This window comes from Harpia harpyja, chromosome 10, assembly GCF_026419915.1.
Source record: "Harpia harpyja isolate bHarHar1 chromosome 10, bHarHar1 primary haplotype, whole genome shotgun sequence".
Lineage (NCBI taxonomy): Eukaryota > Metazoa > Chordata > Aves > Accipitriformes > Accipitridae > Harpia > Harpia harpyja.
This window is the reverse complement of record NC_068949.1, coordinates 12,234,585-12,247,150: the sequence shown is the minus strand read 5'-3', so window position 1 is coordinate 12,247,150 and position 12,566 is coordinate 12,234,585. Positions and strand designations below refer to the sequence as shown.

At 41.9% G+C, this 12,566-nt stretch overlaps 1 protein-coding gene across 1 annotated transcript in view; it reads left to right on the top strand.

Annotated features, from left to right (window-relative positions):
• The window catches only part of CABCOCO1 (ciliary associated calcium binding coiled-coil 1), a 65,292-nt gene extending 53,239 nt beyond the window's left edge, over positions 1-12,053 (top strand). Inside the window, exon 8 of the mRNA XM_052800174.1 lies at positions 11,622-12,053. Coding sequence (XP_052656134.1) covers positions 11,622-11,699 — 78 coding nt within the window. The 3' untranslated portion in view covers positions 11,700-12,053. The remainder of the gene's footprint in view (positions 1-11,621) is intronic.
• The last annotated feature ends 513 nt before the right edge of the window (positions 12,054-12,566 follow it).

The window sequence follows — 12,566 nt, the reverse complement described above, 5'->3', positions numbered from 1 at the left end:
GAATGTAATTATTTGTTGTATAAAGGAAAATGGTTCTGTTAACATTTACCTAGAACTAGCTCATCACAGTTCCTCAAATTTACTGTGTTCTGCCAGTGCTGTTATTTAGTTTAGGCTTAAATAGCAGACTATAAACAGAAGGATTTGTAATTGAAACATGTTGAAGTTCAGTTTATTTCTCAATAGAAATCCTAATTAAAAAAAAAAAAAAATTCGCTGTAGTTTCATTCTCTTTCCTTTTTCCGGTTGTGAAATATTTAACAGTTTCTGCTTTACACCTATGGGTTTTTTTCAAGAAATTTTGCTAGAAGGAGAACACATAGAGAGAAAACATCATTTCGAGGCACTGCAGATATATAATGAGGAGAGAATTTAATTAACATGTAATTACAACCTTTTCACTGTAGTTATTCATTAATAATATGTATGTTATTTCATTTTAAATTGCTTCCTAAGCATTAAAACAGATTTAACATCTTATGCTTCTTTATTTCCACCATATCAAAACTGCGTAAAGGAAGAGTTTGCGCTTTCCCAGTATTCCCAAGAAGAGTTCCTTTTGATTTCGGTGGCAATTTTTCTGGAATTCCCCTGAGAACGTTTCCATATTTTGCCAGACGCGATGGAAATGGTTCAAAAGGAATCTAGCCAAATAAATGACGTCCGAAGAACCGGTTCAACGTCTGTGTTGCGAAACCGTAGCCGGTACCAATTGTCGCGTTCCGGAGCCCTGTGCCCTGGAAAGCCGGTTCAATACACGCCACGCTCTCGGACGCGCCGCCCGGCTCGGGCTCACGCGTTTGGCGGAGCATCTGCGGCGGAGAGCGCTTTATTCGTTACGAGCCCCTCTTTGCTTCCCACGACGTACGAAGAGTCGGGCTCGCCTTCCCTCCCGGCCGCCCTTTTTCCACGGTGGTGACGGGAACGGTTCGCCAGCCTGACGCGGCCCGGTCAAAACCCGGCCGGCTTTGGAGGGGTGGGCGCCGCCAGCAGGGGGCGCTGCCCGCGCGCGCCGGAGGCCGGGCGCGTGCCGGCGGCCTGGAGCCGGCGCCGAGGCCCTGGGGAGGCGGCGGGGGCCGTTCGGCCGGGTCTCTCCCGCGCTGAGGGAAAATTCCTTCCCCCGGGACAACGGCAGGAGAAGTCAGGCCCGTGACGGTTCCCTGCCGAGTGTTCTCGCTCGCCCTTTTCCAGCGCTGGCCGGCAAACTAGCGAGAGCTTCCTTCCCGCTCTTAAAAGCCGGCTGCCGTGCTCGAACGCTGAAGGAACTCAGGAAGAATCGTTAGTTTTGCCTCTAGAAAAATCTTGTAAAACTGTTACGATTCCTGGTTTTGCTCTTTGGTGTTTTATGGCTTTGGAATACGACTTTTTGGTATCGCAACTGTGGGAAATCACAATGCCCTTAGTTTTGATACACAAATTCATCTCCCGGCGCGTTATGCTCGTGTCGCAAGTGTCCCTCGTTCTGAGCTCAAAGGTGAGAACAGGATTTTGGAAGAGAGCTGTCCCTATGAAAGAAAAAAAAAGAGTATTTCAAATGCTTTTTAGTGAAAATGTGTTACCGGCCGTTGAGCACTTCAGACTTAAATCTGAAGACGACAATGTTCCTGCTATAGGGCTAAGCAGAAAGGGCCCAGCTATGATTTATCTTAAGACCAATGCTAAACAAAGGCTTTTGCCCAAATCGCTGCCTCCCTCTCCCGGATTTTGTAGAACCTCTGGGAAATTTTAAACTGCTTTGAAGATGAGAAATTGTATACGAACATCAGCTATTACTGCAATGATTTGTTAGCATTCAGTCTTGGTACATATGCATAACAGCTGAGGTAGTGCAGAAATCCAAAGTGAAGTTCAAATCCCGCAAACCGTATTTGTAACTATCTTCCTGCTGAACTAAATAATGCTACCAATAAAAATAGCCCAGGGATTTTGGGGGAGTGGGAGGGAGGGTTGGTTAGGAGGCTGAAGGAGGGAAGATGAGTAAAAGGTAGACATAATGTCTCTCTAAGCAGTCAGAGTGCGTGTTCTGACACAGCATATGAACATCAAATTGAAGAATCCTTTAATGTCGCCAGAATGTTAATATGAAATGCAAAACGTCATGCTTTGGATAGATGGGTAGGAACAAAATGTTCAGATGCAATATGGTGCATTAAGAACAGTCTCCATTCTGCATTCCTGGCTTTTCCATTGGTTTAAATCAGGCTTGCTGTTTCTCAGGTCTCTCATGTCATGTTGAGTTACTGCTATAGTCATCTCTAAAAATAATTATACTGTCATTCCTGGGACCTATATAGTTGAGGCTTTGGTATAACAATCTTTGATTATTTTTTTTTTCAACGCTCTCGATGTAACATAGTTCTTTACAATATGCATACTTAACATAGTTCCTAACAGGTTCCCACCCTACAGAGCTTTCAATTTAAATCAGACAGATCTTGTAGAAAGGAAGGAAAGAGGTGTTACGTTCTACCTTGTCTGCCAGAGAAGTGGTGGTTTTCCAGAGGACAGAGGAAACAGTATAGTTTTTCCTATATAAGGTATAATATTGATGCTTTTTAGCATCTTCATGGTAAAATCCTGGTCCTCACTAGGATTTTATAATGAGACAGTGAACAGCTAGTAATTATCCTCTAGGAAAAGAAAAGCTCTATTTTCAGGCAGTGCTTTCCTGCTTTATACTGACAGAGTGATGGAAGTTTAGAAGAGATGGAAAGCAGCTTTTCTAGTAAGAAGCTGGCTTGAAAAAGATGGGAGAGAAAAGGGAAAACAGTTTTTTACCTGTTTCATAGTGTTTTGCCATGACCTTTTCTTCTCAAGCCTTGCTTCTCTTCTTCTGCACCAAAACTTGATTTGAATTTGAAAATTACCACATTGTTTCCTTCCTAAAATTGTAACTGGCATTCCTAGAAAATTTGCTTTCCCAGAAAAGCCACTGTGTGTAGGCTTCAAATGCAGCTTCTCACAAGTGAGAAAAAGACATTTTCTTCAATAACTTACACTGCCAACCTGACCACAAAATGTGTGGAAAACCAGCATTGGTCCATTTAAATCAGACTCTTAAGCACATGATTCAGCTGACCACCAAAACGCATTCATCCAGATGTACATATCGCACTTATCTGAAAAGCCCCCAGAGCATATAGGTTTGATCCTGCGCTAACCCAGAAGTGTGTAGAAGAGAGCTGCTCAGAAGAAAGGATGCTAACATGGGCTGTACCCTCTCATCTGCAGCTTGCACCTATTTATGGTGGAGTGTGGATGTGACAGGTGAACTTTAACATGGGTTACATATGTAGCAAGGCTGGTAAAGAATTCACAGCTAACACCTATGGATTTTCTGGGGTGTGAAAGGAATGTTTGTACTCTTCTTAGCACCAGCCAGTATGGCATGTCATCCAGCAGTGAGAGATACTGCAGGTAACTGGACAATTCACCCTCTTTTCTCTCCCTCCTCCCTAATCTTAGGATGGTGTTATACCCACCCCCTGCCACAACGTGCAACCACATAGTTCTCCTGTATGCTGGCAGTCTAGGGAGGGGTTGTGTTCAAGGCCAAATCACCTCCACTTCTCTGCCACAGTTCACAAGGAAGTGACAGTAGTGACAAAACACACGGACAGTGTTGTTGGCCATGAGCAACTCAAAACTGAATGTAACGTTTCAGCCCATTTTGTTGTGGCACTTCCAGTGTGCAGAGCAAGCTTCAGGCTCCAGCAGTTGTGGATTCAGATTACACATACGTGACAAAAAAAAAAAAAGAAAAAAAATCAAAGAGTAGTTGCAGTGACTCATGTAATTGAGAGTCCTATTCAGATGCAGAGCATTAAACAGAACTTGGAATTAGTAACACTGCAGAAAGAACAGGATGTAAAATATTTCCAGGGTAGAAACAACCTGGCTTTTTACATAGTAGACTGCTTTAAGGCCTGTGCTGTCAGTGACGCAACAAAGACTGTATTAAATGTGAGGTTTGTGTTCGTGCAGAATTCTGCGCTCAGAGTGTTGCCTAAGCCTGCTGGTAGCTGTATGTATTTTGCATGTTTATGCAGCTGATTCACAGAACAAAAAAGGAAAAGGTGAGTTGCTACAAGCACCCCGGCCAGGTGGGGTAGGGGGAGCAAGAGGGGACACCTGTGGCCTGACAGAAGGAGATTGTTTAGAGGCTACAAGGAAGAATGGTCCATAAAAGTTATTCACCTAAAATGAGTATGGTACTTCTCCCTTCCTGGAAAAAGGCTACTGGAACTCTATTGGTTTGGGATGCTGATGTGGATAGTGATTCATCGTGGGAGCCTCCGTAAGGTGCTCTGAAGCACCTTCTAGACGAGCCAGTTCCTCCAGTGAATGCAAAAAATGCCTCAGGATTTTTTGTCCCTCCACTAAGGTTGTTCTAGATTAATATTTCAAAGTTTTCATTTACCTCTTTTTAAGCCTTTCTGAAGATGCCTTCTACACCATTTTCTTAAAATTTGAATCTTGTATCTTTTAAACTCTGACCAAGACAATGTTCTTGTCTTAACAGTCTATTTTTATGATTGTATTGATTATAGTGTACGAAATGTCATGTCTGAACAGAGCAGGATCCAGGTGTCCCAGGGTTCTTCCTTTGGCCTTGGCTATGGGAGATGCTGTCCTGGTTTCAGCTGGGATAGAGTTGATTGTCTTCCTGGTAGCTGGTACAGTGCTATGTTTTGAGTTCAGTATGGGAAGAATGTTGATAACACTGATGTTTTCACAGTTGTTGCTAAGTAATGTTTAGTCTCAAGTCAAGGATTTTTTCAGCTTCTGATGCCCAGCCAGCAGGAAAGCTGGAGAGGCACAAGAAGTTGGGAGGGGACACAGCCAGGGCAGCTGACCCAAAGTGGCCAACAGGGTATTCCATACCATGTGACATCATGCCCAGTATATAAACTGGGGGGAAGTGGGGGGCTGGGGGAATCGCCCCTCGGGGACTAACTGGGTGTCGATCGGTGGGTGGTGAGCAACTGCACTGCGCATCATTTGTATATTCCAATCCTTTTATTATTACTGTTGTCAATTTATTAGTGTTATCATTATCATTATTAGTTTCTTCTTTTCTGTTCTATTAAACCGTTCTTATCTCAACCCACAAGTTTTACTTCTTTTCACGATTTTCTCCCCATCCCGCTGGGTGGGGGGGAGTGAGTGAGCAGCTGCGTGGTGCTTAGTTGCTGGCTGGGGTTAAACCACGACAGATGCTTAGGGAAGAGTATAGGAACGGGGCACCCTGAGAGTGATCCACCACATGAAGCCATACCCTTCCATTGATCAGTGCTTTAGAACCTTGTGGAGCCAAAGTATGCACCCAGACCCAACGGTGGTTTGAAATCAAAGGACGTCTTCTCCATGAATTTGTCTAGTCATTTTTTGAACTCAGTTGTACTCCTGGCCACCAAACTGTTCGATGGCAATAATTTCCACACTTTAATTTTGTGTTGCTGATTAACCCCAGCTGGAACACATACAGGAGGCTCAGGATTCCTCATCTCAGAGGCTCTCAAGATCCGCAGTTTTATTGGTCGCTTGCGTGTGTGTTGAGGTGGTGTAAGTGGTTAACCACAAAGACACTGACTTTTCATGTACACCAGGAGCAGCTGAGATCCAGGTAGGAGAAAGCATGTGTCATTCTCTGCAAGACTGAGCCAAAATTTCTACCACCTACCCTGTTACTTCTTGTCATTTCATTTTGTGCCAAATCTAACTTAGATTATAATCTTCCTGAGCAGAGATGCATCATTTAATCTTTATCTGTGTGTCAAGTGACACACATGTGGCCTTTCCTGAACAGAAGGATACTGACAAAAGGAGGAAAAATGACCATCTTTGGTCTGTCAGGCAGACAGTGAATATTTTGCTATCCTAATCATCAGAGCAGCAAGTCTCTTCGGAGCATATAAGTCATGAATTACCATGCAGCTCCAAGAGGAAAACTTTGCCCTTTGATTGTTTTCCAAAGAAATGTTCTCAATTTCTTTTCTGCCAAATTCATATTACAGATCATACTAACAAATTTTCCCAAGCCTTCTTGACCTCCTCCCTTCCTCACAGTAGTAAAAGAAATTTCCCTCATCACAGAGAGATGTTGAAGATTGCTAAATTTTGCTGATTTAGGAACTGAGCAAATGAAACAAGCTTACAAAAATGTAGATACTGCATTGCAGAATGCAGTTAGCTCCACTAATAAGAGAAATGGAACTTGTGATATTTCTGCCATTTCACTGTGCGTTAGTAAATTGCCTGCTAATGCATTGTTAGATTGGGGGTCTGCAGGCACTCCCTGAAGGCCAGAAGTGTGCATACGGCACTGGGGAGTCCTAATCTGGGAAGATTTTTTTTTTTTTTTTTCTCCTCCCTTCCCCCAGCAAATCTATGCCTGGTCTTACCAAAATAAGACAAGGCAACAGCGATGCTTACTGCATTGCTTTGAACAAGGTGTCTTATTTTGATTGGAGTTTGGAGTTCTCAATGTTTAGTAGCACCAGTTCCTCTGCTGCTAAGTCATTTGTTGATAGCTGAGTGAGCCTGCCAAGCCTTTAGCCTGAGTAAGGATTTTGGGGTTGTTTTTCTGAATGAGCAAGGTATGAGAAAGCCACCTCTTTACTGTACTTCCCTGCTATTCACAATTACAGTCATGTGTAATTGTCACAGGGCAATTTTGCCACTAACACCAATTTTTCACTGGAGTTTTCTTACCAGGTGGCTGTTGGGATAAAAGCAGGGTTCAGATTTTGTGGTGGTTTTGCTCTGAGATCATTCCAGCTTTTTTTTTGAAATGTCACATTTCAGCTTAAGAAATTGCCAGTTCATGCAGCTCCGATGCCCGAGAAACCATTTCCAATGACGTACTGTAAAAGCAGGACTGATACAGATCTCTTGACTGCATTTCAGAGACATACCTTTGGATTACAGGGTCGCACATGAGACACTAATTCTGTAGAACTGAGTGGAGAGATGTTCATTTGCTACCAAAGACTCTCGCTTTAATTTTTTTTTCTTCTACTCCAATTTTCTGTGAGTAATATAGATATGGGGGCTGATCTTCTGTTGAAGTAGTCAAATCAATTATTCAACTGAGTTCAATTACTATCAATGCCAATATTTCTGTGAAATTATTATTGTGTAGGGCTACGTGAAGGTATGTCTTTGTTATATATGACAGCTTTCTGTATTGTCTCCCAAATATAAATTATGGGACTGATTTTTAAGCCCTTAATCTCAGCCTTACTAACTCACTACTCAGGCAAAATGCTTCTTGATCTCAATAGGCATATTTACCTTGGCGTGACTCAAGTATAACAGAGGCATGCTTGGACTGCTTGAGGCTGTCAGGCTTGGATGACAGCAGCAGCCAGCAATGAGCCAGCTGGAGCTAGGCATGAACCGGTGCTCAGGAACCAGGAGACCCAGGCTGAGAGCCCCCTGCTCCCCCGGCTGCATCATTACCTGCACCCACCCCATGGCGTAAGGCGGGTGCAGGTGCTTCCACATGATGGGGGACCCTCGCGTCCGCTGGTGGTTTTCTCTGAGTAAATATAGAGCTTTAAGCGTGAGTCTGTCAGGCTCAGTGCAGGAATTAGGATCTGTTTGCACATCTCTGCACTGTGCTTCTAACAGGTTAAACATGTATGTGTGTTACGTTATTGAGAGACAGAGTGATTTAGATGGATGCACATTATTCCTCAGCTCTGTCAACAATCAAAAATGAGCTTTTGGATTTATTAATTCCCAATCTTGCACCTATCTTAAATCATTACCATATAATAAGGACTCTATATGGTGCATTGTCAATAAAACCTAATATTGAGAAGATTACTGATTGTCTAGTGCAAATGGAGAGCACTGTAAATGATTTAGAGAATACGTGTCAAACGTTAAAGCTATCTAATACCTTCTAAAGTAGGTTGATACTCGTAAATCTAAGATAAACGACCTGTAAAACCACTTAAGAAGAAATAATACTCATTTAATCAGGCTTCCAGTGGAAAGACTAGGTAGGAGAGAAATTCATAAGGAATTATGAAATCTCTTCTAATTCAGTACTTTGTTGATAGAGAATGCAAACCTACATTTGATAAGCAATTTTAGTTACCTAAAACTATTGTTGTAATAGCACTAGATTATGACCCCACTGAAAAAAGAAAAGGCCAAAGGGCATCTCTTTTATGGTCTATGGAGCTCTCATTTTTCCACATTCAGCACTGTGTGTATCAGATGGAGATATAAAGGGTATTTATTGGAATTACCATTTTGCTGGATCATGGGGATGGGGTGTTGGATTGGCTTCTGTCGGTGTGGCTGCTCCTGTTCACTGACAACAGTAGGTTCATTTAGTGCATTCCCCTGGGAGGAGCAAGACATCATTTATTGGGACATGCCTGGTTAAAATTATAGTGAAACAAACTCTGTGTTGTCGCATGGTTGAGTGGTAACTTGTACAAACTTAGTCTATTGAGTTTAGTGGTATTTTCTGCACTTTGGTCCTGAAGAAAATTCTGTTTCCTTTTCTACTTTTTTTTTTTCCCCAGACCCATTTGAAAGGTGGCTAAATGTGGGTGGCGGAAAAATTAGGTCATGATTTTCATTACCAAAGTTCTGATTCTTCAGTTTTTGTGTGAACAAAACTTCCGTTCTCCTCAATAGGTTTTTAAGGCCACTTGTTAATTCCTGTTCATCTTTTTGGCTTTATGACTGCTCAGAGCTTAGCATCACTGCCAGCATTTATTAGGACTTGATGCAGGGCTTTTCTTGAAGCAACTGGAATAGTATATTTAGCCATGGAGAAATCTTTCCGAAGAGCAGTGTGCTGTGACTCGTGACTCCGCTGCTGCTCTGTTGACCCTAGCAGACTTACTCATCGTTTACATACTGGCAAACAAAATCAGATTCTGGCTTGATGCCTTGTTTCACTTGATCCGATAAATGTGCAACCTGCAAATGCATTTTACTTCACATTTTTTAAGATAAACTGGGTATCCAACTTCTTTACTCTTATTGTGGAAAAATAAGGATGCTTAAATGCTGCTCTGAGTGGAATTAGTGAATGAAACGCAAATGCATCTGACCCATATGTCACTCATTTATACTGCAAAAAATAACCAGGGGATGACATGGTTGTGGTCAAAATGTGTTATTACCTGCTTTATTCTTGCTTGCCCTCACAGAGGGCAAAACGTACATTCAAGCATACATACGCTTGCTATGCAACAGCTGTAGCCGCACTGAGTTGTAGCAGTGGTGTTTGTTTGAATTGGCTCTCTTTGTAATAGGGGTGCAACCTTGGCAGCAAATTTCCATTGGTTGTGAATTTTTGAGATACTAAAGTCTATCCGAGAAAAAGCTTGTTGATGTACTTTCTACTTTCTCTTCAGCTGGCATAAAGCTAGAGTAATTTTACTAAAATACCAGTTAAACTGAGCATACATTAAAGAAAGGTCATTTCAGAAGTCTGTCAGCCTTGGGAGCGTTGCTTTTCCATTTCCTGAGAGTACCTAGGAGTAATTGGGTTTGCTACTCTGAGGCAGAGCAGCTGTTGCGTGTATGTGTTGTATGTGCATTGTGTGTGTGGTGTATTTGTTATTAGTTTAAAAAAAATAAAAATCAGCAGCAACAGCTGGACTGACTTTTACCTGGTGGCTGGTGGTTACAGGAACTGTAGTGTCTGGCTGTTGACAGAGAGCAGGGAAAAATTCAGACATGATTGAGAACTGGAGAAGCGTCTGAGAACTGGAAGCTGAAGCCTTCAATCATGTAAAATGGCTTGTGAAGGACAGAATTGCTTGGAGCTGATCAATTTTTATTTTTATGTCAGTGCTTTTTAAAATCTATGTTTTGGGGTTTTTGTTTTGTTTTTTTTTTAACAGACACTAAGGGGTGATAGAAAGGATGATGTCAGGTAACTAGTTAACTGGTTATTTTGTGGCAGTTAATTTGTTGACAAGTCTGGGAGATGCAGATGGCTCAGACCAGTTGGAAGTGGAAGGCCACTGGGACTTGATTAAGTATCAAGAGTTTGCATTGTTGAACCGTGAAGGGCAGCTAAACAAGCAAACAGGACTGTGGGGCGCATCTTCGATTTCTTACGTCAGCTGCAAAAACAGCATCACAGAGGCCTTAGCCAGGCTAACACCGGCTGAGGACTTGCCCCCTCCTCTTCCACACTACGTATGGGGGAGACCCTTTTTCCTCATTTATAAGCAGGCAAAGCACACATGCACACACACTCCTCAGTTATAATTAAATTAAAATCTCACTAATTTGGAAGCATACCTGTCACGTTCTCTTCTAGGAAGAAACTATTATTTCTTCTTTTATTCTTTTCTGCTTGAATCCCAAGCTATCAATGGCTTTCAAAGAAAAAGGAGGTTTTCTTTAGAAAAAAGTCTATTCAAATTATTCATGATTTATATCAAGAAGGGACCTTTCCTCTTTCAACTAGCAAAAAAGGGGGAGTTTGATCTTCCTCGAAATCATTTGAGAACCTTGTATGTTTCTTTCCAGAACTAAAACTTTCTTACAAAGATTCGGATATTCAGCAGAATAATAACTATTACATAATTGAAGCTGAATACAATACCATGGGGCTAATAAATGGTCTCCTGGTTCTATAGAAAATGTAACAAATCATAATAGCGCTTACTGGGACTAGGCCAGGCACAAATGACAAAGCTGCTTTTGAAAGTGAGTTGAGGCCAGAAATACTCTTGGACCAAAATCATTCTCTTGACTGTCAGGGGGACATTTATTCCCTTTAATTTTCAGCCTAGATTTTATGTTGATCCTGCAACACTGAATAAAATCAAGCCCGACAGAGCTGCTACTGCAGTTGTTACAGATGTAAATGTGAGGAAGGCCATTTAAGACAACTCTGTTTCCCTGAATATGTTATTTGGAAAGTATGCAGATTATATTAAAAAAGGCTTGATATGCCCTTATTGTGTGTTTTGTAAAGGAAGAAAAAGACGCTACACTATTAACTGGTTTATTAACATTTCTGATCACAGCTCTTTTACTTAGAATATAATTGTTCTATTGTGTGCTGCGAAGCTGCCTGTAAACAACTGGCAAAGGGGTATACTGCTTTGTATTCTCCATGGAGAAAATATCAAATTCAATTGATTAATCAAAGGGGACATTCTTTGATGGAAGGGAACCTTTTCAAACTTTATTAAAAATATTGAATAAACCATGAGCAATCAAAGTTCATAATCTGAACTCCTGCTCTACTTTCTCAGATACAGTAAACCTTCAAAATAACTCATAAAGCAGGAGATGAGATGTCTGTAATAAAAAAAACAAAACCCTCAGAGCAGCATATTCCAAAACCTCTATCTAGATCTGGATCTTGGCTACACTATCATGGCTCCACTGATTTTACTGGAGTCACTCTGTGTTTCCACTAAAGAGACTGATAATAAGAATTGAGCCTTGGACCTTTTTTTTGGTGACTAATTCAGAAGCATCCTCGCACCCTTTGTCTTTTCATGGAGGGTTTTTCCCTTATTGTGAAAGAGGAAATGAGATTGCTATCAGTGAAGCTGCCTAGTGATTAAAAATAATCTAGGTATGACCTGCAGGCTGAATGACTGTCCCCTCTGTTCCAGGAGGAAAGCAATCATATGGCCAAACGCAGGATGGCTGGTGGGAATGAAGACAAGCGAAATGGAAATTCCCAGAGCTGAGGAGAAAGCCAAACTCAAACAGGTGGGACTAGCATGTCTCTGTTTTGCAATTGGCACTGAAATCATGGGCCCTATGTGAAATATTATGTGTAAAGCCATCATGCTGTTCAAGATCAAATTCAAGTGGATGTTAGCAAATAAAATGCTCATATTTAGCAGCAGGAAAAGTTATTGGAATTCTTCCAGGTATTTTGATGGGAAGAAAAAAAGAATTGAAGGTACACAAGCAAAGAGTGAATGAGAGGAAGTGAACACGCTGTTCATGGCACAGTAATCTGATGCCATTTTTAGTTAGGTCACAAGGTAGAGCGAGCTCAGAATAAGAAGCATTGAGACAGCACAGAGTGAGAGAAAGGTGTCCTCTGTGGCCACAGGGGCTTAGATGTACAGACTTGAGTGAGACCCCATGCAAGCAGTTAGCCCAGGTGGCTATCGAGGACAGCAACAACAAGAAATGTGAGGATTTGATGGACATCCTCTGCAATCTTTTTTTTTTTTTTTTGCAGTGCCTTCCTATATTGTCCCCTTCCTGTCCATATTCCAAGCAAAGGTGGAAGGACAGACCTGATTGCTATGTCTCAGTCAACACACAGGCTGAACCTCATGGGGGGATTTTCACAACCACACCAGACAAGGGAGTGAGGGTGGGTAAGGTGCAGCTCGCAGCCTGAGGTAACCTCTAGCTGGAAGGTGGGATGGAGACCAGGGGAGAGGAGGACTTCTGATGGTACCTAGCAGAGGCTGTCAAAGACCTTTGCTCTGAAGGGAGCAAGTAGTAATTTCTTTAGAGTGGCACCCCTGACCCAATGGGGAAAAAAAAAAAACAACCAAAAAACCAAACCAAAACAACAAAAAAACCAAACCCAA